The following is a 25376-nucleotide window of genomic DNA, read 5'->3' as shown; positions in this document are numbered from 1 at the left end:
GGAAGAAAAATAAATAGATTTATTTAAGTTTATGGTACTTTGATTTTCTGTCACGCGTAGTTGAATCTCAACTAATACACACATCAAACCTCTGTGGAAATGTACAGTGTAAATGCTTACTCTTATAATCTTTTATATTAACAATGTATTCATGTCTTGTTTTTTAATTGTATTGTAGTTGACTTACAATGTGCCAATTTCTGCTATATATTCATGTGTTATTGATGTCAGCATCTGTTTTGGAGCCCCGGGGACCTTGGCTTGAGTGCAAGCCCTATCACCTCCTAGCTATGTGACCTGGGGCAGCCAATTCCCCTGAGCCTGTTTGCTCATCTGTAAAGTCGGCATGATAATAATAGAACTTCTCTCCTTGCGTTGTTGTGGTGCTTAAATGAACTAAGGCAGATAAAATCCTTGGCACCATGCCTGGCTTACAGCTATTACTACACTACATTACGCTCCCACATATGCACTGGTGGTGACAGAAGCAATTAGAAAAACCCAGGACATGTTGTTGAGTAAAAAAACAGGTTGCAAAACTGGCACACGAGTCTGATCTCTTTCGTGAAAAGTTATTTTTATTTCTACGTGGATATGTATATCTAAGCATCAAGAAATGTCTGGAAGGATGGTTGACCAAATGTTGTAGTGCTAATTTCTGGGGAGTAGAAGTTTTGCTTTCTTCTCTATGGTTGAAAAAGAGCATGATCATTTTTTAAGCAGAAAAGCCCCTTGGAAAACAATATAACGATTCACATCAAGAATCATTAAAGTGGAGTTCCCACTGCGGTTTAGCAGTAACAAACCCAGGGATTCGGGGTTGATCCCTGGCCTCGCTCAGTCAGGTTAAGGATCTGGCATTGCCGTGAGCTGTGGCATAGGTCACAGCCGAGGCTTGTATCTAGTATTGCTATGGCTGAGGCATAGGCCAGCAGCTACAGTTCCGATTTGACCCCTAGCCTGGGAACTCCATACGTGGCAGGTGCAGCCCTAAAAAGACAAAAGACCAAAAAAAGAAAAAGCAAACTGCAAATGAATATCCTTTTAGGGACACTGATGCAAAAATTCTCAACAAAATACTAGCAAACCTAACTGAGCAGCATATTGCATAGGTCATACCTTTTGATCGAGTGGGATTTATTCCTGGAAAGCAAGGCTGCTTCCACATAGGGAAGTTGATCAATGTGATAGGTCATATTAACAGAAGAAAACATGATCCTCTCTAGTGATGCAGAGAAAGAATTTGACAAAATTCAACACCTGGAGTTCCCATCGTGGCGCAGCGGAAATGAATCCAACTAGGAACCATGAGGTTGTGGGTTCGATCCCTGGTCTTGCTTAGTGGGTTAAGGATCCGATGTTGCTGTGAGCTGTGGTGTAGGTCGCAGATGCAGCTCAAATTCCATGTTGCTGTGGCTGTGGTGTAGGCCAGCAGCTGTAGCTCTGATTCAACCCCTAGCCTGGGAACTCCCATATGCTGCAGGTGCGGCCCTAGGGGGGAAAAAAAAAGGCTAAATAAATAAATAAAGTGCTGTCCAGATCGGAATCAGCTGGAAAAACTGACCATGTTTGCAACTGACCAGTGAGTTGGCAAGGTGTGAACCACCAGGCCTCCTGGAGGGCGGCTTGGCCCTTTGTATCCCAATGAAGGATGTGTGTATCCTCAGAGTTAGCAAGCCCACTCCTTGGAATTTAAACTTAAGGAAATGATTGAGCCAATGCATAAAAATATTTACATAAGATGTTCATTACTGAGTTTATAAAAATAAAAAATTAAACCCTCTGTTTCACCAGAAAGGAACTGGGAAAGCAAATTTCAGTATAACCGTGCAGTGGTATACTATGAAGCTACACTTAAAAAATAGGATGTGTTGGAGTTCCCATCGTGGTGCAGTGGTTAATGAATCCAACTAGGAACCATGAGGTTGCAGGTTTGATCCCTGCCCTTGCTCAGTGGGTTAACGATCCAGCATTGCCGTGAGCTGTGGTGTAGGTTGCAGATGCGGCTCAGATCCCACGTTGCTGTGGCTCTGGTGTAGGGTGGCGGCTACAGCTCCGATTCGACCTCTAGCCTGGGAACCTCCATATGCCACAGGAGCGGCTCAAGAAATGGCAAAAAAAAAAAAAAAAAATGGATGTGGGGAATCCAGTGGGATTGGCGGTGTCTCTGCAGTGCCAAGGCACAGGTTCAATCCCTGGCCTGGTACAATGGGTTAAAGGATCCAGCGCTGCTGCAGCTGCAAGATAAGTCACAACTGTGGCTCGGACCTGATCCCTGGCCTGGGAGCTCCATATGCTGCGGGGCAACTGAAAAAGGAAAAAAGATAAAAAGGCTGTGGGAGTTCCCTAGTGGCTCAGCGGGTTAAGGACTGGTGTTGTCATTGCTGTGGTTCAGATCACTGCTGTAGCATGGATTTTGAACCCTGGCCCAGGAACTTCCACATGCCACAGGCATGGCAAAAAAAAAAAAAAGGTATACATAGAAATTTGACACGAAAAAATACCCAGCATACTTGAGATATAACAGGAAGCTCCAAAGCAAGATTCACATGATCTCATTTCTTCTGAGTCTATGTCTACATAATTAAGTTCATCTGCATGTAAGAATTTCTACTAATATGGAGTTCCCATCGTGGCACAGTGGTTAACAAATCCGACTATGAACCATGAGGTTGCGGGTTCTATCCCTCGCCTTGCTCAGTGGGTTAAGGATCCAGCGTTGCTGTGAGCTGTGGTGTAGGTCGCAGATGTGGCTCGGATCCAGCGTTGCTGTGGCTCTGGTGTAGGCTGGCAGCTACAGCTCCGATTGGACCCCTAGCCTGGGAACCTCCATATGCCATGGGAGCGGCCCAAGAAATGGCAAAAAAAAAGAATTTCTGCTAATACACACCAGAATCTTAACAGCAGTTAATCTCTGAATGGTGGGGCTACAAATTGTATCAAGCAGTTTAGTCTCAGTTACATTGCTGCAGTACCTAACAAGCCCAAATCTACTGGTTCACAACGGTAAGTGGGAGATGATGGACCACCCCTTGGCTCCTACGACCTGTGCTGGGCAAGTCTCATGGCCCTTTCCAAGTTCAACAGGGCAGGGATAAATAATGGTAAACATTTTGAATAATAATACAAGGTACCACATAAATTATCTCATCCTTATCTTAGTCCATTCGGGCTGCTATAAAAAGAATACCATAGGCGTTCCCGTCGTGGCTCAGCAGAAACAATTCTGACTAGGATCCATGAGGATACAGGTTCGATCCCTGGCCTCGCTCTGTGGGTTGGGGATCCGGCCTTGCCGTGAGGTGTAGTGTAGGCCACAGACACAGCTCGGATGCTGCGTTGCTGTGGCTGTGGTGTAGGCCCCTAGCCTGGGAACCTCCACGTGCTGCAGGTGCAGCCCTAAAAAAGACAAAAAAGAAGAAAAAAAAAAGAATACCAGAGCCTGGGTGGCTTAACAAATATTTATTTCTCACAGTTTTGAAGGCTTGGAAGTCCAAGATCAAGATGCCAGGAGATTTGGTGTCTGGCAAGGGCCTGATTCCAGATTCACTGGTTCCCAGCTGTCTCCTCTCCATGTCTGCACATGAAGGCACCAGGGAGCTCTCTGAGGCTCTTTCATAAGGCCCCTAATCCTATTCCTGAGGCTCCATCCTCATGACCCAATCACCTCCCAAGCTCCACTTCCAAACACCATACCCCTGCGGATACAGTTTCCACATACAAACTCTGGAGGGAACATAAACATTCAGTTTAAAGCAATCCTATTACTTAAAGTCCTTTCTTTGCAGAATGCAGTTCTTTCCCAGGAAGTTGATGGTCTCATGGAGATGGGATACGTGGGTTCTCCAAGAGGGAAAAACAGAGACTCAAGGCCAAGCTACCCAGCATCAGACAAAGATTGTGGCTCAAGCCTGAGCCAGAGGGGCCAGAGAGAGGTCAGGATTTGCCTAATTCAAGAGATAATCAATCCACCTGACCCGTGGTAAGAATGAAATAAAGTTCTAGATGCCCAGAAATGGCACGCTATGTTATGAGTCAAGATAGTGGGCCTCTTTGACAGTCCCCATACATAAAATGGAAATGAAAATAGCTGTCCTGGGGAGTTCCCTGATGGCCTAGTGCTTAAGGACTTGGTGTTATCACTGCTGCACCTCGGGTTCGATTCCTGGTCTGGGAACTTCCACATGCTGTGAGCACAGGAAAAAAAAAAAATACTGAAATGAAAAGAAAAAAAAAAAAGAAAGAAAGAAAATAGCTGTCCTGCTTACTTCACTCTCCTTGGTTGGGGATGGAGACAGGGGTGAGAGGAGGGGTGGCTCAGTCAATTTAAAGGTCCGCTTTAAAACTGTCCTCACTAGGAGTTCCCATCGTGGTGCAGCAGAAACGAATCCAACTAGGAACCACGAGGTTGTGGGTTCGATCCCTGGCCTCGCTCAGTGGGTTAAGGATCTGGCATTGCTGTGAGCTGTGGTGTAGGTTGCAGACGCGGCTCGGATCTGGCATTGCTGTGGCTCCAATTAGACCCCTAGCCTGGGAACCTCCATATGCCGCTAGTGCGGCCCTAAAAAGAAAAAATAAAATAAAATAAAATAAAATAAAATTGTCCAAACTCTAGGTTTGGTCCTTTAAGCTGTAACCACATACTCAGACACATTTATACTTCCCCAATCCCCCTCATCACCTCATCGTCAGAGTAGCTTGCTCACCCCTCTTGTTTGTGTCTGTGCTTTCCAACAGGACAGGTGAAAAGATGACAGTGGAAGTTTGCATAGAGAGGAGGAGAAACCCTTTGATGGACGAGCCCCAGAAGGCCTGGACGCAGAGGGGAGGACCCCACTCCACTTGGGCATGTCTGGAATTAGCCTCACTTCCCCCCCAACCCCCACATTTCTCCTGATCCCAGCTTCTCAGGATGGAAAAGGAGAGGACAGGGCTTCTCAAACTGGCCCGATCCTGAGAGCCGCTCAGGCAACATTTAAAAACTAGATTCCTGGGCTCCACCTCCCCAAGATTCTGATTCACCTGGTGAGGGTGGGAAGCTGAGTCACAGAAGGTATGATCCGGGCCTTGCCCACCTGGCTCCTGTCCAGCCCCTCTGCACAGGCCTCGGGAGGTGCCCCAGCAGGGAGGGCCGGGCATTTCAGGTGGCACGAGCCCTGGCAGCTGGCGGAAACCTGAGTGGGCCCAGGTTATCTGGTGGCGCACCAGCTCCAGCCCCATGCTCACATCTTGAATGTCAAGATCGGGGCAGGGGAAGGCTCAAGAATAGGCTCCCTGGGGCAGCACAGGTCACCCAGCCAGCTGCCCCAGGGCCAGAGGAGGTAGTAAGAAAAACGTATTTCCCCATTCCTGCTCCCACCTCCTCAGAACTGAATGCGCCACAGGCTTCCACAGCCCCCTACACAGCTTTACAGATAACCCTGGAGTTTCTCTCTCTCCACATCTATAGGCACAGTGGTGAGATGCTCCAGGGCTGGGACAGGTCTTATTCCTCGCTGTGTGCCACTCAGGGCCTGGCGCACTATTAGTGCCTGCTGAATATTTCATGACAAAAGGAGAGGCAGTAACACTTACCGTGTTACCACAAGGTCAAAGAAGGCCTGATATTCATACCCACAGGGCACACAGGAAATGCACATGCTCACCTCTGAGGGGTCGGGGTGGGGTGGGGGGGACCCCATCCTCAGTCACCCAGCTAGAGACTGAGCTTAGTGTGCCCTGATTTGTAGGAGTGCTAAATTACCTTTGACATTAGGGCCCCCTTTGATAGATGGAGCCTCCTCACAGGAAAATGCCTCCCTTCCCCAACTCCCCAACCCCAGCATAGAATTTCCACGTTAAGAGTACCAGCCCTGGAATTCCTGCTGTGGCGCAGTGGAAACGAATCTGACTAGTAACCATGAGATTGCAGGTTCAATTCCTGGCCACGTTCAGTGGGTGGGGGATCTGGCGTTGCCAAGAGCTGTGGTGTACGTTGTGCCTTTTTTTTTTTTGGTTTTGTCTTTTTGCCTTTTCCAGGGCCGCTCCTGTAGCATATGGAGGTTCCCAGGCTAGGGGTCCAATCGGAGCTGTAGCCACCGGCCTGAGCCAGAGACACAGCAACGCAGGATCTGAGCTGCATCTGCAACCTACACCATAGCTCGCGGCAATGCCAGATCCTTAACCCACTGAGCAAGGGCAGGGATTGAACCCACAACCTCATGGTTCCTAGTCAGATTCGTCAACCACTGAGCCACAACGGGAACTCCTTTTTTTTTTTTTCTTTTTTTAAATATGTAACTGCACCCGTGGCATGTGGAAGTTCCTAGGCCAGGGATCGAATCCAAGCCACAGCTACGACCTACGAGCTGCTGCAGTCAGATTCTTAGCCCACTGCACCAGTTCTGCAGGAACTCCAAGAAAGTTCTTTTTCACAGATGCATGCCAGTCAACGAATGCAGATGGAACAACAGTCAGAAATTAACATTTTGCAAGTCCTAATCTAGTCACTGATTGGGGCAAGGATCATTGATGAATGCTAAGATCGCTGGGCAAATGATTGTCAGGAGGGCACCTTAGCCCTAGACTCAGCCTCAAGCCCTCAAATCAGGATCCTACACTCCAGGAAGGAGCCCAGACAAAGGAGAGGCCCATAGGCAAGGTGGGCTCCCAGGTGGGCTTCTGAGGCTTTTTTTTTTTTTTTGTCTTTTTGCTATTTCTTGGGCCGCTCCCAAGGCACATGGAGGTTCCCAGGCTAGGGGTCGAATCGGAGCTGTAGGCACCGGCCTACGCCAGAGCCACAGCAACGCGGGATCTGAGCCACATCTGCAACCTACACCACAGCTCACGGCAACGCCGGATCGTTAACCTACTGAGCAAGGGCAGGGATTGAACCCGCAACCTCATGATTCCTAGTCAGATTCGCTAACCACTGCGCCACGACGGGAACTCCCTGAGGCTTTTTTTAATCTTCATATGTGGTTCAGAGACTCTATTTTATGTCGTCTTTTGTCTTTTTAGGGCCGAACCCGCGGCATATGGAGGTTCCCAGGCTAGGGGTCGAATTGGAGCTGTAGCCGCCAGCCTACACCACGCCCACAGCAACGCCAGATCCGAGCTGCGTCTGCAACCTACACCACAGCTCACAGCAACGCTGGATCCTTAACCCACTGAGTGAGATCAGAGATCAAACCCGCAACCTCATGGTTCCTAGTTGAATTCGTTTCTGCTGCACCACCACGGGAACGCTGAAGCTCTTTTTATTTTCATTAATTTTTTTAGGCTTTTATTTTTTCTATTATACTTTTGAGTTACCTTGTTCTGCCAATTTCTGCATGAGGCTCTTTAAATAAAAGCAGGTGATCCCTCTGCAGGCCAGGGGAGAGCTACCAGGCTCTGGTCTTTCCTGAATTCTCCCCTCCCCTGTCCCCACTTAGTTCTCCCCACCGTCACTCTCTCAAGGGAAAGGTTGCAGGGGGAGGAATGGGGGGCCTCTAGGGGGCCTGGGGGGCTCCTAACATAGCCTGGTGGCCAAAAGAGAAGAGGCAAGGCTTGCTCTGATCTTTCCCGCTGTCTCAGAGTCTGACAAGGCTGCTGTGCTGGCCACTCTTGTCCTGTTCTTCCTGCAGGGGCAGGAAGCCTGAGAGTTCTATTTCTCAGAACCTCTTGCCAGCAGGATTTGCTCTAGAGTCTACTGATGGGAAGAGGTACCCACAGAAACCATCGATCCTTCTCTGGCAGGGGTGGGTGCATTTAATGTTAGTTCCCAGACAAGGATGTCCCCCCCTACTGGAGCCATTCCCCTGGGGATGCAGGGCTGAGCAGTGACCAGAGCCAGGGGAGAAGACTGCAGTGTCAGCCCAGCCCCCAGAGCCCGCCTGGCAGGGTCCTGGGATACAGGAACGTGAGGTTATCCTCCTGGCACAGGGGAGGAGGGTCTCTGCTGCCAGGCCTCTTGGAGCCGAGAGAGAAGGATGGGCAACAGAGAATCCAGCACGGCCAGCCCCTCCCAGGAACACCGAAGACCCCTGGAAAGACAAGAGATCTGGCTGTGACTGCCCCATCTTACCAGTTTTCGTTGTTGTTGTTGTTGTTGTTTCCTTTTTAGGGCCGTACCTGCATCATATGAAAGTTTCTGGGCTGGGGTTGAACTGGAGCTGCACAGCCATAGCAACATGGGATCTGAGCCACTTTTGCGACCTACGCCACAGTTCACGGCAACCTTAACCCAGTGAGCTGGATCCTTAACTCACTGATCAAGGCCCGGGATCAAACCCACATCCTCATGGATACCATGTCGGGTTCTTAACCCACTGAGCCACAATGGGAATTCCCAACTTACCAGTTTCAATCCTCACCTCTCCCAGGTCTGTGGATCTGTAGTCAGAGTTCCCTGGGACCCCTAACCAACACCCCCTCGCAACGCACCTGTGATCCAGCAGCAAAAGGCATTGCTCCAGCAGCACCTTCACCTCCTCACTGGCTCCAAATACATCCCACAGGGTCAGCTGGTGCTCAAACTGCTGCCAGTGCTACAGAGACCAGAAGGGTCATCAGAGGTGCAGGGACCACAAGGGGAGGAACTGGTGGGGCTGTCCCAGGCCACCTGACTGGTGGCGGGGGGAGGCAGTGAGGGGTGAGGGGGGTCCAGTCCAGCGTAAGAATCTCAGAAACTGGAGTTCCTAATGTGGCTCAGCGGAAAGAAATCTGACTAGCATCCATGAGGACGCAGGTTCGACCCCTGGCCTCACTAAGTGGGTCGGGGATGCAGCATTGCCGTGAGCTGCGATACAGGTCACAGACATGGCTCGGATATGGCATTGCTGTGGCTGTGGTGTAGGCCTGCAGCTGCAGCTCCAATTTGACCCCTAGCCTGGGAACCTCCATATGCCACCAGTGCAGCCCTAAAAAGACAAAAAAAAAAGAGAGAGAGAGAATCTCAGGAACTGACTGTCATGCACACCAGGACCAGGCCAATGGACCAGCAGGGAGCTCAGCACCTTCACCCCTATTCCACGTTCAGGCCAAAACCCAGTTCCCAGCTGAGCCAGGTCTTCCCCTGCTCCTCCCTTCCCTGTGTTGGTCAGAGGGTGGCCAGCCCCAGCCAGGGTCCTGTGGCTCTGACTTCATCCAGTGCAGCTCTGAACTCAAGATTGATCTTTATTTATTATACTTCCTAACTGAGCTTTCAGCACTGTTTATTTTTTATTTTTATTTTATTTTATTTTTTGCTTTTTAGGGCCACACCCGTGGCATATGGAGGTTCCCAGGCTAGGGGTCAAATTGGAGCTGTACCTGCTGGCCTACACTATAGCCACAGCAACACTGGATCCGAGCGGCGTCTGCGACCTACACCACAGCTCACAGCAAACACCAGATCCTTAACCCGCTGAGCAAGGCCAGGGATCGAACGTGCCACCTCATGGTTCCTAGTCGGGTTCATTGACCGCTGAGCCACGATGGGAACTCCTCAGCACTGTTTAAAAACATTTGAAAACTCTTCATCCAGTCTAGTCCCTTAGACGGCTGAGAAAAGTGAAGTTCAGAGGTGAAAGGATGTGTGCCCAAGGCTGCAAGGGAATGGGGACCAGTGCCTGGGTCTCTGCAGCCCTAGCGTCTAGAGTTCTCATCATTGCACTGTGTTGCCCATCAGGGTTTGGCTGGACCAAGGGATGGGGAGGAGTGTGTGTGTGTGTGTGTGTGTGTGTGTGTGTGTGTGCGTGTGCGTGTGCGTGTGCGTGTGTGTGTGTGTGTGTGTGTGTGTGTGTGTGTAGAAGAGAGACTAAGACAAAGAGGAGTGATTCTGTGAGGCCCAGGAGGAGGAAGCAGTGTGCCAGAGCCCCCTGATCTCTTACCTGGTGAGTGAGCCCCACATCTGTGCGTAGCCCCATGGCCAAAACCTCCTCCAGCCTGAAAGAAAAACCATTAAGGGGTCGTGGAGAGCAGAAGTGTGCTTCTCCCATGCTTCAAACCCTCCGCTGGGGTCTGTGTCTGAGGGGCTTATGAGGATCGGGCAGTATGGGGCGGGGTGGGGGAAGGACAAGGCAGGAAGCAAAGATGTGCAAGGGGTGGTTCTTGGGGGTACAGGGGAGACCTGGGTGAAGAGCCCTGTGCCCTCAGGTGCTCACAGCTCCAGCTCGCCCAGGCGGATGCGCCTCCGGGTGCCGTGACCGAACAGCATCACCTCCTTCATCCAGTTGTCTGGCTCCAGGGTCTGGATCCGAGCCTCTCGGGTGTGGCCCCCGGCCCCCTGGGGTATAAATCGCCCATGGGCCCCTGACAATATCAATAACCAACCCCCCTTTAATAGCAGTTAATACTGTGTGCTTCCCACATGTTGAATCAGTGGTTCTAACGTGCGGCCCTTGGATCACCAGCATCTAATATGCTGGAAATGTACATTCTCAGGCCCAGTCCAACTTCAAAAATTCTAGGAGTTCCTGTCTTGGCTCAGGGGAAATGAATCTGACTAGCATCCATGAGGACGCAGGTTCGATCCTGGGCCTTGCTCAGTGAGTTAAGGATCTGGTGTTGCTGTGAGCTGTGGGGTAGGTCACAGACTCGGCTCAGATCCTGGGTTGCTGTGTCTGTGGTGTTGGCTGGCGGCTGCAGCTCCGATTAGACCCTAGCCTGGGAACTTCCATGTGCCATGGGTGTGGTTCTTTTTAGGCCCCCCCCCAAAAAAAATTCTAGGTTTTGGTTGGAGCCCAGCTGGGTTTTAATAAGCAATCCAGATAATTCTGATGGATGCTTCAGGTCAAGAACCACAATGCCAGGCACTATACCAAGTGCCTCAAAATACATACTTAACTGCTTGACAAGGAGGGAATCTTTTTTGCCAGCCTTTACCTATAAGGAAACAGAGGCTGGAGAGGTTAATAAGTGGCCCAAGAGCACACAGCCATGACATTGCTCTCCTGAGTCATTCCTTCTATGGTTCACAGGGGACTCACCAGGCCCAACGCCAAGGTACTGACCGCACTGCCAATAAGTCCAGTTGTGGGTACTAAGCGCCCCCTGGTGGGGAGAGAGGGAATAGTCAGCACAGAGCCGCTTTCTGCTCAAATAAAGGGCACCCAGGTAGAATGTGTTCCCCTACCCCTGTCTCAAGCCTCAGAAGCACCCTTCTCCTCAAAGGGCCACAACTGCCTGGTCACACCTCAGCCTGCCCATGCCCCACCTTCTGCCCCAGGACTTACATTCCGGGCGAAGTTGGAGACCTCGTACTGGCGGAAGCCGGCCTCCCGAAGGACTGCCCGACCCTGCTGGTACATCTCAGCAGCAAGTTCAGGGTCAGGGGCAGGAAGGGCACCCTGCTGCACCTGGGCGAAGAGTGCAGTGCCCCGCTCCAGGGTCAGCTGGTAGAGGGAGACGTGGTCATCACAGCGGCGCAGCAGTTCCTGCAGCTGCCGAAGCCATGGCCCCACCTGCTGAGCCGGCAGCCCCAGCAGCAGGTCCACAGATACACGCCCCGGGAACAGGCGCCGGGCCTCCGCCAGCGTCCGCAGAGCATCACTGGCCGAGTGTGTCCTCCCCAGAAGCTGGAGCTCAGCGTCATCTAAGGACTGGGAGCATGCAGGCCGGCTCAGAGGGAGACAGAAACACCCGCCTGACCTTCCTGCAGACACAGATACAGGGCAAGGCACAGATACACAGGATATGGCAGGGAGCTGGAAGGCGGATGGTCAAGCCAGTAGCGGGGGTACCATTCCCTGAAGGGTCACTGTGTGCAAAAGTATTCTTTTTTTGGGCGGCGGAGGGATGCAGAAGTTCCCAGGCCAGGGAGTGAATGTGTGCCACAGCAGCAACCCAAAGTGCTGCAGTGACAATGCCAGGTCCTTAACTTGCTGCACCACAAGAGAACTCTTGTATATTCTTATGTAATATCTAATTTATCCTTGTAACTCCCTATCATTAGCTGCATATTACAGATGACAAAACTGAGGCTCAGAGGTCATACAATGGCAAAATCAGATCTGGAAATTCAGACTGTCGGACTCCGAAGCCAACAATCAGTTTTTGTTTTCTTTTGCTTTTTAGAACCACAGGTGTGACATATGGAGGTTTCCAGACTAGGGGTTGAATCAGAGCTACAGCTGCCAGCCTACAACACAGCCACAGCAATGCAAGATCTGAGCTACATCTGACCACCACTCACGGCAACGCCGGATCCTTTAACCCACTGAGCGAGGCCAGGGATTGAACCGGCATCCCCATGGATCCTAGTCAGTTTCATTACCACTGAGCCACAACGGGAACTCCTGTCACTGTCTCTTTAGTCTCTTTTAGTTAAGATCCTCCCTACCCTTGTCTTTTATAACACTGACATTTTTGAAAAGTAAAGGCTAGTAGGTTTTTGGTTTTTTTTGTCTTTTTGCCTTTTCTAGGGCCGCTCCTGAAGAATATGGAGGTTCCCAGGCTAGGGGTCCAATCGGAGCTGTAGCCGCCAGCCTACGCCATAGCTACAGCAACATGGGATCTGAGCTGTATCTGTGACCTACACTACAGCTCACGGCAACGCTGGATCCTTAACCCACTAAGCAAGGCCAGGGATCGAACCCGCAACCTCATGGCTCCTAGTCGGATTCATTAATCACTGCGCCACGACGGGAACTCCAAGGCTAGTAGTTTTTTAAAATGTCTCTTAGTAGGTCCTAGCGATCTGCTATACATCATTGTGTTGACAACAAGCAATACTATACTGTACATTAAAAAACTGTTAAGAGGGTAGATTGAGCTCATGTATCTGTTCTTACCACACACACACACACAAAGGCTCTTAATTGAGGTGTTCCTGATGTTTCCTCACAATTTAGATTCAAGATATGTAAGCAGTGGAGTTCCTGTCGTGGCTCAGAGGTTAGCCAGTGGGTTAAGGATCTGGCATTGCCGTGAGCTGTGGTGTCAGTCACAGATGAGGCTTGGATCCCAAGTTGCTGTGGCTGTGGTGTAGGCTGGTGGCTACGGCTTTGATTGGACTCCTAGCCTGAAAACCTCCATATATGCCGTGAGTGTGGCCCCTAAAAAAAAAAAAAAAAAAAAAAAAGAAAAAAAAAGATTTGTAAGCATTTGGGGGTAGATTATCTCAGAAATGGTGTGTCCCTTTCAACATGTTCCATCAGGACAAAGCCCTGACCCCAAACCCTATGGGAAGTGATAAGTGTATGCAGTAGTGGCCATGGAACTATCAGGGGCCAATCCGAGAGGAATATATTTCTCTCCACTTAAAAACCTTCAGGAGGAGTTCCCGTAGTGGCTCGGTGGTTAACAAATGCGACCAGGAACCATGAGGTTGCAGGTTCAATCCCTGGCCTCGTTCATGGGTTAAGGATCCGGAATTGCTGTGAGCTGGGGTGTAGTTTCAGACAAGGCTCGGATCCCCCATTGCTGTGGCTGTGGTGCAGGCCAGCAGCTGCAGCTCCGATTAGACCCCTAGCCTGGGAACTTCCATATGCCGCAGGAGCAGCCCTGGAAAAGGCAAAAAGCCAAAAAAAAAAAAAAAAAAAAAAAAACAAAACACAAAAACCTTCAGGAGTTCCCATGATGGCGCAGCAGTAACGAACTCGACTAGTATTCATGAGGATGCGGGTTTGATCCCTAGCCCTGCTCAGTGGGTGAAGGATCCGGTGTTGCTGTGAGCTGTGGCATAGGTCCAGATGCAGCTCAGATCTGGCATTGCTGTGGCTGTGGTGTAGGCCAGCAGCCGCAGCTCCAATTCGACCCTTAGCCTGGGAACCTCCATATGCCACAGGTGGGGCCCTAAAAAAACAAACAAACCAAAAAAACCTTTCAATGACTCCCTTGTCATCACTAGGCAAAACCCCAAACTTTCTAGTAGGGTCCTGAAGGTTTCTGGGCCCTGGCTTGCAGCCTTGTCCCCAGCCTCTCTAGTCACAAGGAACAGCTCCCAGGTCCCCCCAAACATGCAAGCTCTTCCACATCCTGTGTCTTTTTTTTTTTTTTTTTCCCACGCCCTCTCCCCTGGTGCACTCCTCCTCCTCATTCAAACATCACTTCCTCCAGGAAGATTTCTCTGACTTTGTCAGACTGAAATGCCCTTCGGGCTGTACTCTGCAAGCCTTTTGTAGAGACCTCTCGATCGGCAGCCTTTACCCTGCTGATCTGATCTCCGGTCTGCCTCTCCTGTGTCTCCAATCATGTAACTAATTTTTTTCAAGCATTTACTATGTGCCAGGCACGGTAGTGGGTACTTGGGATGCTGTGAGGAACAAAAAGTATGTACGATCCCTGCTTCATAGAGTCTTTGGTCTAGCGCAGCAGCAGACAATTAGGTAGTTACCAAAGTGTCACCATACACTTGTCAGTGCCTGCAAGGCCCTGACCCCCAGAAGGAGCTCAATAAATATTACCCAGTGGGAGTTCCCGTCGTGGTGCAGGGGAAATGAATCCGACTAGGAACCATGAGGTTGCGGGTTTGATCCCTGGCCTCACTCAGTGGGTTAAGGATCTGGCGTTGCCATGAGCTGTGGTGTAGGCTGTAGACACAGCGCAGATCCTGTGTTGCTGTGGCTGTGATGTAGGCCAGCAGCGGTAGCTCCAATTCGACCCCTAGGTGGGAACCTCCATATGCTGAGGGTAGGGCCCTGAAAAGCAAAAAATAAATAAATAAATAAAAATTAAATAAATGTTGCCCAATGAATGAATGTGACCAGAGCAGAGACAGCACTTGTATGGGGTGGGTGAGATGGGTTACCTGGAGGCCAATGGACAACCTGTTGACTCCTGCTGCCCGGAATGCTGCCAGCCTGGAGCCTGGCGCCGAGGTAGGGTTGGCCTCCAATGTAACTTCAGAGTCTACAGGCAGATGGGTTGCCTGGGCCACTGCCTCCAGGACAGCTGCCACAGTACGGGGGCTGGCTAGACTGGGGGTACCCCCACCAAAGAACACAGACTCCACCCTGGGGGAGGAGAATGGAGAAGATGAGACACGGGGGAAACCTCCGGGATGTGGGCACCAGTCCCATCCACTCCCCCACATAGTTCCCAAGATACCCGCCTACAGCCCCCAGTACCCACCGCTGCACCCCACTGAGCCGCAACAGCGTCTGAGCCTCCGTCACCAGACAGCGCCTCATAGCAGCCTCGTCCACTCCACGAGGGATGTACTTGTTGAAGTTGCAATAACTGCAGCGCTTCTCACAGTAGGGCCACTAAGGGTAGCGGGTATATGAACGGGACTAGAGGTGACCCAGGGCTGCCCTGGCCATTTCCTGGGTTCAGTGGCACACATCCCCATCCCAAAGTGCATCCACAGTAGCTACCGCATCTAAGCCACACAACTTCCCAAGGAAATCAGCAAGCCCACTTCAATAAGAGAAAACTGCAGTTCAAAAAGGAAATCAGAGTTCCCCTCATGGCGCAGCGGAAACAAAACCGACTAGGAACCATGAGGTTGCAGGTTCGATCCCTGGCCTCGCTCAGTGGGTTAAGGATCCCACGTTGCTCTGAGCCGTGGTGTAGGTCGCAGTTGCGGCTCGGATCCGACGTTGCTGTGGCTGTGGTGTTGGCCGGCAGCTACAGCTCCGATTAGACCCCTAGCCTGGGAACCTCCATATGCCGCGGGTACGGCCCTAAAAAGACAGAAGACCAAAAAAAAAAAAAAGAAAAGAAATCACTTGGTCAAGATCACCGAGGTGGCGAGCACCAGAAACTTCAGGTCTCTGGATCTACACATTTCCCTGCCAGGGAATCAGTCCCAGACCTTGCCTGGGGGCGGGGAAAGACCGCTGCGGGGCTCGTAGGGTCATACGCCACCTCGTGGGTTCCAGCCGACTGAGCCTGCGACACTCCCTCCCCACCCCACTCACGTGGACGTAAAGCGCGGCGCGCTGGCTCCCGGGCGCCGGACTCGGGGTTCCTCCTGCGTCCTCCGAGAGACGGCGTCTCTGGGCCACATTGGCGGCCCTCACCCAGCCCCGGGCCCGAGCCCCGGGGAGCGCCATAGCGCCCGCTGTAGTGGGGGCAGGACCCGAACCCAAAAGGAGCCCAGGGAAGGACGCCCGAGTGTGCACAGAGCCGGGCCGCCCCAGCGGAAGGAAGGGGGCTGTGTGGCCGCGCCCTGAGTCTCAGCGGCGCCGGGACGGCTCGGGCTGCGGCGCCACCTGCTGGGCACTGGAGCGCTCACCGCAGCCGCCGTGCTGTCCTTTCGCTGGGGGTCGGAAGTGTCCCCCACTTTTTGGCACCCCGTCGGATGCCAAAGAGCAACTCTTAGTCCATTCAATCGGATCCTTCACATTTTATGTGCCCTTGGGCGCTGGGGATATCCAGCATGAGATACTGCAGCATGATATGAGAGACGCAAACCAACAAGAGAAAACAGGCAACCGACTTGAATTAGGCACCTGCTGGATACCAGGCCAGTGTGCTCCGTACTATGAGGCGAGTCTGTTACAAGGGCTGTGGAGTCATTTCGGGGGTGGGGCGGGAGAGGGCACTTGGACTGAATTTTTTTTTTTTTTTTTTTTTTTTTTTTTTTTGTCTTTTCTAGGGCTGAACCCATGGCATATAGAGGTTCCCAGGCTAGGGGTCGAATCGGAGCTGTAGCTGCCTGCCTACGCCAGAGCCACAGCAACGCATCTGCGGCCCACACCACAGCCCACCGCAACGCCGGATCCTTAAGAACCCACTGAGCGAGGCCGGGGATCGAACCCTCATCCTCATGGTTCCTAGCTGTATTTGTTAACCACTGGGCCACGATGGGAACTCCTGGACTGAATGTCCAGAAGCAGAAAATCCCAGGGAGGAACGGGCGTGGCCAGGAGAGTAGGCTGTCACCTCCTGGGTCAGGCCAGCTCCCCACCCCACCTCCGCACCTGCTGTGAGGGGAGTCAGAGGTGGTGTATGTGGGACAGACAGGGTTCAGGTGAAGAGCTGGGAAAGCAGATACCTGAAAAACTGTCCAGGAAGTGGAAAGATCATGGGCTTTGAAGTCAGGCACCTGGGTTCTAATTCCAGCTGTGTGACCTTGGGCAAGACACTCAACCTCCCTGAATTTCAGTTTCATCATTTGTGAAATGGGGCTAATGTCTACTTGACTGTGTCGTTGGGAAATTTCACAATGTATGGGATGAACCTAGCAATAGTGCTTGGCATTCAGAATATCCTAAACTTACATTCATTTCTAAAAAGTAGAGGCCACGGCTGCCGGGGCAGCACTGGGAGGTAAGGATTGCAAGCAGAAGGAAACTTTCTTTCTGTCTCAATGAACTGGAAATTGATGTGCTCAGCTGTTTTTATTTCTTGAGTCAAGCTATAGCCTCCTTTATCTGGCCCTGCCCATTAAAGAAGCCCCAGGTTGGTTCATTGATTAAGAAAAAAAGATCAAGGGAGTTCCCATTGCAGCTCAGAGGGTTACAAACCAAACTCGTATCCATGAGGATTTGATCCCTGGCCTCGCTCAATGGGTTAAGGATCCAGTGTTGCCATGAGCTGCAGTGTATGTCACAGATGTGGCTCGTATCCCATGTTACTGTGGCTGAGATGTAGGCCGGCAGCTGCAGCTCCAATTCAACCCCTAGCCTGGGAACTTCCATAGCTGCAGGTGTGGCCCTTAAAAAAGCAAAAGAAAGAAAGAAAAAGATCAAAATTGGGTTGGATGGAAGGGATGGAGGAAAATGAGGGTACAGGATGCAGGATGATCACTAAAGACTATGGAGTTTCTTTCTTTTTTTTCCTGCATCTGAGGCAAAGGAAATTCCCAGGCTAGAGACTGAATCTGGGTGGCAGCTGCAACCTGTGCTGCAGCTGTGGCAATGCTGGATCCTTTAACCCACTGTGCCAGGCCAGATATTGAACCTATGCATCCGTGCATCCACAGCCACCTCCAGCACTGCAGTCGGGTTCTTAACCCACTGCCCCACCACAGGAATTCCTGAAATTTCTTTTCCTTTCTTCCTTTCATTCTTTTGTTCTTTACTTGTGTGTTGGCCACTCCTGTGGCATGCAAAAGTTCCCAGGCCAGGGATTGAACCCAAACCACAGCAGCAATCCACTGAGCCGTGAAGGAACTCCTGGAGTTTCTTTTTAAAAGGTGATGGACTTTTAAAAATTGACTTTGGTCATGGGTGCACATATCTGTGAATATGCTAAAAACTATTGACTGTAACAATTTTTTTGGCCATGGCCATGGCATATGGAAGCTCCTGGGCCAGGAATTAAATGTGAACTGCAGCTGGGACCTACACTGCAGCTGGGACCTACACTGCAGCTGCAGCAACACCAGATCCTTAACCTATTGCGCGCCAGGCCAGGAATCAAACCCATGCTGCCGGAGACAGCACCAGATCCCTAACCCACCATGCCACAGCATGGCTCCTGAATATCACATTTTAAATAGGTGAATTGGATGGTACGTGTGAATTATAACTCAATAAAGCTGTATTTAAAAAAAAAAAAAAGAATACTTCTTGCCGGACAAATCTGGCAATGATGCGAAAAAGAAATGAGTATAAGGAGTTTCCGTCGTGGCGCAGCGGTTAACCAATCCGACTAGGAACCATGAGGTTGCGGGTTCGATCCCTGGCCTTGCTCAGTGGGTTAACGATCCGGCGTTGCCGTGAACTGTGGTGTGGGTCATAGATGAGGCTCAGATCCCAAGTTGCTGTGGCTGTGTTGTAGGCTGGCAGCTACAGCTCCAATTCTTCATCCTGGAAACTTCCATATGCTGTGGGTGAAGCCCTAAAAAAACAGACAAACAAAAAAAACAAAACAAAAAAGAAAGAAAGAAAAGAAATAAGTAGAGCCCTAAAAAAATTTGTGTTGGCATTCCCGTTGTGGCTCAACAGTTAGTGAACCCCAACTAGCATCCATGAGGACTCGGTTCAATCCCTGGCCTCGCTCAGTGGGTTAAGGATCCAGTGTTGCTGTGGCTGTTGCATAGGCTGGCAGCTACAGCTCTGATTGGACCTCTAGCCTGGGAACCTCCATATGCCTCGGGTGCGGCCCTCAAAAGACAAAAAGACCAAAAAAAAAAAAATTTGTGTTGGTATGGAGGGAGGATTAAATGAAGTAACGAATGCATGCCAAAGTGCTTAGTGCCACCCTTGATCAGGAAGAGGTCTGACAGTGCTAGTTTCCCTTGGGTCTCTTCCCTTCTCCATCCCCTAGAAGCTGCCAAGAGAGCACGCCAGAATAAACAGAGAAGCTCTTTATGCCAGGATCACAGGGACAAGAGGGGGGATGTGGGAAAAGGGCAGGGAGGGCCTGGGAGGACTGCCCCCCTCTCTTATTCACAGGTTTAGACGTTGTTCCATCTGCTCTCGAAGTTTGAATTTCTGGACCTAGAAGAGAGAGAAGGGAGAACCAGGTGTGGGCCTCTGCCAGCCAGGGTGCCCAAGCCCAGCGGGTTTGCCTGGGCCCTCAGACGTGCTCCAGCTAAAGCCAGGAAAGGGTCTGGGGCACACCAGGATGAGCCGACTAGTTGGTGATCCTACGGCCAGCCTCTCAACAGATGCCAGCCTGTCCCTCAGGGACGAATAGGCAGGGCTGCCTGAACCTCTGCTGGCCCTGGGGCCCCAGGCTCTCCCCTGCCCCACTCCACTCCCCCACCCTGAGCCCTTCCACCTTCCACACCTTTCCCGAGACGGTGAGGGGTAGTCTGTCACAAACACGATGTACCGAGGAATCTTAAAGTGGGAGATCTGCAGACCAGAGGGAGATCAAGCATGAGGCTGGGTGGGGTCCCAGGCTGGGGAGGAGGGGACCGTGGGATGACTGGTGGGCAGGGAAGAGGGTGTCGGAGAACCGAGCAACATCGGCTTACAGGGGACGGGGTGGGGGTGGGGGAAATGCGGGGATGAGGCCCCCACCTTCCCTTTGCAGAAAGCCTTGATCTCCTCCGCCGTGGTCTTCTCCCCCTTCTTGAGCCGAATGCAGGCACAGATTTCCTCCCCCATCCGGTTGTCCTTCACTCCCACCACCTTCCAGGGTCAGAGACAGCGGCAGACATCCCCATCCGCATCCCCATCCATGCCCCCTGCCCCTGGGGGTCTCGCCTGAGCTCCTCAGGGCTGGGTGTCTCACCTGCACATCCTGCACCTGTGGGTGAGTGTGAAAGAAGTCCTCCAGCTCCGCAGGGTAGATGTTCTCACCACCTCGGATGATCATATCCTTGGCGCGACCCACGATCCTGCAGAAGCCCTGCTCGTCCATCACAGCGATGTCTCTGCAAGGAAAGCCCAGGAGCTGCTCTCACCTCTGCCTCAACCGGCTGGCTCGCTTCACTCATTCAGCAAACAGTCACTGAGCACCTGCTACGGGTCCTGCACTGCTCTAGACGCTGGGGGCCACAGAATGAACAAGACATTCCCTGGATCGTATAGTCTAATGGAGGAGGCAGCCCCAAACAAGGAAGCCAATACCTCTAGCATATCTGCTCTCTCTCCTATCTATACATATGTTTTTTTCATGGCTGGCTCCTTTCTTCTCATTCAGATGTTTCTACCTTAGAGGAGCCTTCTCTGATCACCCAATAAAGAGGAGTTCCCCCCCCCACCACTGCCGCTTTCTCTCCTGGGACCCTGTTTTGTTTTCTTTGTGATGTGTATTAATGTCTGAAATGATCTCATTTGTTTTTTTGTTTTTTTTTTTTTGTTGTTGTTGTTGCTATTTCTTGGGCCGCTCCCGCGGCATATGGAGGTTCCCAGGCTAGGGGTTGAGTCGGAGCTGTAGCCACCGGCCTACGCCAGAGCCACAGCAACGCAGGATCCGAGCCGCGTCTGCAACCTACACCACAGCTCACGGCAACACCGGACCGTTAACCCACTGAGCAAGGGCAGGGATCGAACCCGCAACCTCATGGTTCCTAGTCGGATTCGTTAACCACTGCGCCACGACGGGAACTCCTGAAATGATCTCATTTGTATCTGTCTCCCTCCACCAGACATGTGGGAAGTAAGAGCAAGATCTTTCCCAGCCTGCTTTCTGCTGCACCAGCATAGTGCTGGCCCGTGGCAGGTGCATAATTAGAATTTGCTGACTTAGTAAATAAGTGACTGATGCTTGGCTCGGATTTTGCAAGTACTGTCCTAGGCGCTCTCACCTGTGCTGCATCTGGTCCCTCCGGGAGCTCTATTCAGAGAATATGATCCTCTTCATTTTACACGGTTTTTTTTTTGTTTGTTTGGGGGTTTTTTTGTTTTTTGTTTTTTGTCTTTTTGCCATTTCTTGGGCCGCTCCTGGGGCATATGGAGGTTCCCAGGCTAGGGGTCGAATCGGAGCCGTAGCCACTGGCCTACGCCAGAGCCACAGCAACGGGGGATCTGAGCCGTGTCTGTGACCTACGCTACAGCTCACGGCAACGCTGGATCCTTAACCCACTGAGCAAGGCCAGGGATCGAACCCGCCACCTCATGGCTCCTAGTCGGATTCGTTAACCACTGCGCCACGACGGGAACTCCAAGGCTAGTAGTTTTTTAAAATGTCTCTTAGTAGGTCCTAGCGATCTGCTATACATCATTGTGTTGACAACAAGCAATACTATACTGTACATTAAAAAACTGTTAAGAGGGTAGATTGAGTTCATGTATCTGTTCTTACCACACACACACACACAAAGGCTCTTAATTGAGGTGTTCCTGATGTTTCCTCACAATTTAGATTCAAGATATGTAAGCAGTGGAGTTCCTGTCGTGGCTCAGAGGTTAGCCAGTGGGTTAAGGATCTGGCATTGCCGTGAGCTGTGGTGTCAGTCACAGATGAGGCTTGGATCCCAAGTTGCTGTGGCTGTGGTGTAGGCTGGTGGCTACGGCTTTGATTGGACTCCTAGCCTGAAAACCTCCATATATGCCGTGAGTGTGGCCCCTAAAAAAAAAAAAAAAGAAAGAAAAAAAAAAGATTTGTAAGCATTTGGGGGTAGATTATCTCAGAAATGGTGTGTCCCTTTCAACATGTTCCATCAGGACAAAGCCCTGACCCCAAACCCTATGGGAAGTGATAAGTGTATGCAGTAGTGGCCATGGAACTATCAGGGGCCAATCCGAGAGGAATATATTTCTCTCCACTTAAAAACCTTCAGGAGGAGTTCCCGTAGTGGCTCGGTGGTTAACAAATGCGACCAGGAACCATGAGGTTGCGGGTTCAATCCCTGGCCTCGTTCATGGGTTAAGGATCCGGAATTGCTGTGAGCTGGGGTGTAGTTTCAGACAAGGCTCGGATCCCGCATTGCTGTGGCTGTGGTGCAGGCCAGCAGCTGCAGCTCCGATTAGACCCCTAGCCTGGGAACTTCCATATGCCGCAGGAGCAGCCCTGGAAAAGGCAAAAAGCCAAAAAAACAAAAAAAACAAAAACAAAAACCTTCAGGAGTTCCCATGATGGCGCAGCAGTAACGAACTGGACTAGTATTCATGAGGATGCGGGTTTGATCCCTAGCCCTGCTCAGTGGGTGAAGGATCCGGTGTTGCTGTGAGCTGTGGCATAGGTCCAGATGCAGCTCAGATCTGGCATTGCTGTGGCTACAGTGTAGGCCAGCAGCCGCAGCTCCAATTTGACCCTTAGCCTGGGAACCTCCATATGCCACAGGTGGGGCCCTAAAAAAACAAACAAACCAAAAAAACCTTTCAATGACTCCCTTGTCATCACTAGGCAAAACCCCAAACTTTCTAGTAGGGTCCTGAAGGTTTCTGGGCCCTGGCTTGCAGCCTTGTCCCCAGCCTCTCTAGTCACAAGGAACAGCTCCCAGGTCCCCCCAAACATGCAAGCTCTTCCACATCCTGTGTCTTTTTTTTTTTTTTTTCCCACGCCCTCTCCCCTGGTTTACTCCTCCTCCTCATTCAAACATCACTTCCTCCAGGAAGATTTCTCTGACTTTGTCAGACTGAAATGCCCTTCGGGCTGTACTCTGCAAGCCTTTTGTAGAGACCTCTCGATCGGCAGCCTTTACCCTGCTGATCTGATCTCCGGTCTGCCTCTCCTGTGTCTCCAATCATGTAACTAATTTTTTTCAAGCATTTACTATGTGCCAGGCACGGTAGTGGGTACTTGGGATGCTGTGAGGAACAAAAAGTATGTACGATCCCTGCTTCATAGAGTCTTTGGTCTAGCGCAGCAGCAGACAATTAGGTAGTTACCAAAGTGTCACCATACACTTGTCAGTGCCTGCAAGGCCCTGACCCCCAGAAGGAGCTCAATAAATATTACCCAGTGGGAGTTCCCGTCGTGGTGCAGGGGAAATGAATCCGACTAGGAACCATGAGGTTGCGGGTTTGATCCCTGGCCTCACTCAGTGGGTTAAGGATCTGGCGTTGCCATGAGCTGTGGTGTAGGCTGTAGACACAGCGCAGATCCTGTGTTGCTGTGGCTGTGATGTAGGCCAGCAGCGGTAGCTCCAATTCGACCCCTAGGTGGGAACCTCCATATGCTGAGGGTAGGGCCCTGAAAAGCAAAAAATAAATAAATAAATAAAAATTAAATAAATGTTGCCCAATGAATGAATGTGACCAGAGCAGAGACAGCACTTGTATGGGGTGGGTGAGATGGGTTACCTGGAGGCCAATGGACAACCTGTTGACTCCTGCTGCCCGGAATGCTGCCAGCCTGGAGCCTGGCGCCGAGGTAGGGTTGGCCTCCAATGTAACTTCAGAGTCTACAGGCAGATGGGTTGCCTGGGCCACTGCCTCCAGGACAGCTGCCACAGTACGGGGGCTGGCTAGACTGGGGGTACCCCCACCAAAGAACACAGACTCCACCCTGGGGGAGGAGAATGGAGAAGATGAGACACGGGGGAAACCTCCGGGATGTGGGCACCAGTCCCATCCACTCCCCCACATAGTTCCCAAGATACCCGCCTACAGCCCCCAGTACCCACCGCTGCACCCCACTGAGCCGCAACAGCGTCTGAGCCTCCGTCACCAGACAGCGCCTCATAGCAGCCTCGTCCACTCCACGAGGGATGTACTTGTTGAAGTTGCAATAACTGCAGCGCTTCTCACAGTAGGGCCACTAAGGGTAGCGGGTATATGAACGGGACTAGAGGTGACCCAGGGCTGCCCTGGCCATTTCCTGGGTTCAGTCGCACACATCCCCATCCCAAAGTGCATCCACGGTAGCTACCGCATCTAAGCCACACAACTTCCCAAGGAAATCAGCAAGCCCACTTCAATAGGAGAAAACTGCAGTTCAAAAAGGAAATCAGAGTTCCCCTCATGGCGCAGCGGAAACAAAACCGACTAGGAACCATGAGGTTGCAGGTTCGATCCCTGGCCTCGCTCAGCGGGTTAAGGATCCCACGTTGCTCTGAGCCGTGGTGTAGGTCGCAGTTGCGGCTCGGATCCGACGTTGCTGTGGCTGTGGTGTTGGCCGGCAGCTACAGCTCCGATTAGACCCCTAGCCTGGGAACCTCCATATGCCGCGGGTACGACCCTAAAAAGACAGAAGACCAAAAAAAAAAAAAAAGAAAAGAAATCACTTGGTCAAGATCACCGAGGTGGCGAGCACCAGAAACTTCAGGTCTCTGGATCTACACATTTCCCTGCCAGGGAATCAGTCCCAGACCTTGCCTGGGGGCGGGGAAAGACCGCTGCGGGGCTCGTAGGGTCATACGCCACCTCGTGGGTTCCAGCCGACTGAGCCTGCGACACTCCCTCCCCACCCCACTCACGTGGACGTAAAGCGCGGCGCGCTGGCTCCCGGGCGCCGGACTCGGGGTTCCTCCTGCGTCCTCCGAGAGACGGCGTCTCTGGGCCACATTGGCGGCCCTCACCCAGCCCCGGGCCCGAGCCCCGGGGAGCGCCATAGCGCCCGCTGTAGTGGGGGCAGGACCCGAACCCAAAAGGAGCCCAGGGAAGGACGCCCGAGTGTGCACAGAGCCGGGCCGCCCCAGCGGAAGGAAGGGGGCTGTGTGGCCGCGCCCTGAGTCTCAGCGGCGCCGGGACGGCTCGGGCTGCGGCGCCACCTGCTGGGCACTGGAGCGCTCACCGCAGCCGCCGTGCTGTCCTTTCGCTGGGGGTCGGAAGTGTCCCCCACTTTTTGGCACCCCGTCGGATGCCAAAGAGCAACTCTTAGTCCATTCAATCGGATCCTTCACATTTTATGTGCCCTTGGGCGCTGGGGATATCCAGCATGAGATACTGCAGCATGATATGAGAGACGCAAACCAACAAGAGAAAACAGGCAACCGACTTGAATTAGGCACCTGCTGGATACCAGGCCAGTGTGCTCCGTACTATGAGGCGAGTCTGTTACAAGGGCTGTGGAGTCATTTCGGGGGTGGGGCGGGAGAGGGCACTTGGACTGAATTTTTTTTTTTTTTTTTTTTTTTTTTTTTTTTTGTCTTTTCTAGGGCTGAACCCATGGCATATAGAGGTTCCCAGGCTAGGGGTCGAATCGGAGCTGTAGCTGCCTGCCTACGCCAGAGCCACAGCAACGCATCTGCGGCCCACACC

The 25376-nt window shown here is 51.8% G+C and overlaps 2 protein-coding genes across 3 annotated transcripts; both read right to left on the bottom strand.

The window, feature by feature from the left end:
* On the bottom strand, window positions 7714-16463 carry RSAD1 (radical S-adenosyl methionine domain containing 1). Its single transcript, XM_003131574.4, has 9 exons — window positions 15807-16463; window positions 15016-15149; window positions 14693-14897; window positions 11178-11543; window positions 10932-10995; window positions 10107-10254; window positions 9834-9888; window positions 8407-8510; window positions 7714-8006 (listed from the first exon to the last, which is right to left on the bottom strand). Exons 1-9 carry the CDS (start codon window positions 15939-15941, stop codon window positions 7889-7891), a joined length of 1329 nt encoding a protein of 442 aa, XP_003131622.1. The 5' UTR covers window positions 15942-16463; the 3' UTR covers window positions 7714-7888.
* Window positions 19130-24824, bottom strand: LOC110255313 (acyl-CoA synthetase family member 2, mitochondrial-like). Of its 2 annotated transcripts, XM_021067164.1 has the most exons (7): window positions 24593-24824; window positions 23801-23934; window positions 23478-23682; window positions 20020-20161; window positions 19806-19916; window positions 19570-19637; window positions 19130-19277 (listed from the first exon to the last, which is right to left on the bottom strand). In XM_021067164.1, the coding sequence occupies exons 4-7, from the start codon at window positions 20146-20148 to the stop codon at window positions 19235-19237; spliced, it is 351 nt and encodes a 116-aa protein (XP_020922823.1). In that variant the 5' UTR covers window positions 20149-20161; window positions 23478-23682; window positions 23801-23934; window positions 24593-24824; the 3' UTR covers window positions 19130-19234. The 2 variants fall into 2 exon arrangements, with proteins under 2 accessions (XP_020922823.1, XP_020922822.1); XM_021067163.1 differs by lacking the exons at window positions 23478-23682; window positions 23801-23934; window positions 24593-24824 and having other exon boundaries at window positions 20020-20195.

This window comes from Sus scrofa, chromosome 12 (genome assembly GCF_000003025.6).
Source record: "Sus scrofa isolate TJ Tabasco breed Duroc chromosome 12, Sscrofa11.1, whole genome shotgun sequence".
NCBI classification, from domain to species: Eukaryota; Metazoa; Chordata; class Mammalia; order Artiodactyla; family Suidae; genus Sus; species Sus scrofa.
This window is presented reverse-complemented; position numbering and strand designations above follow the sequence as displayed.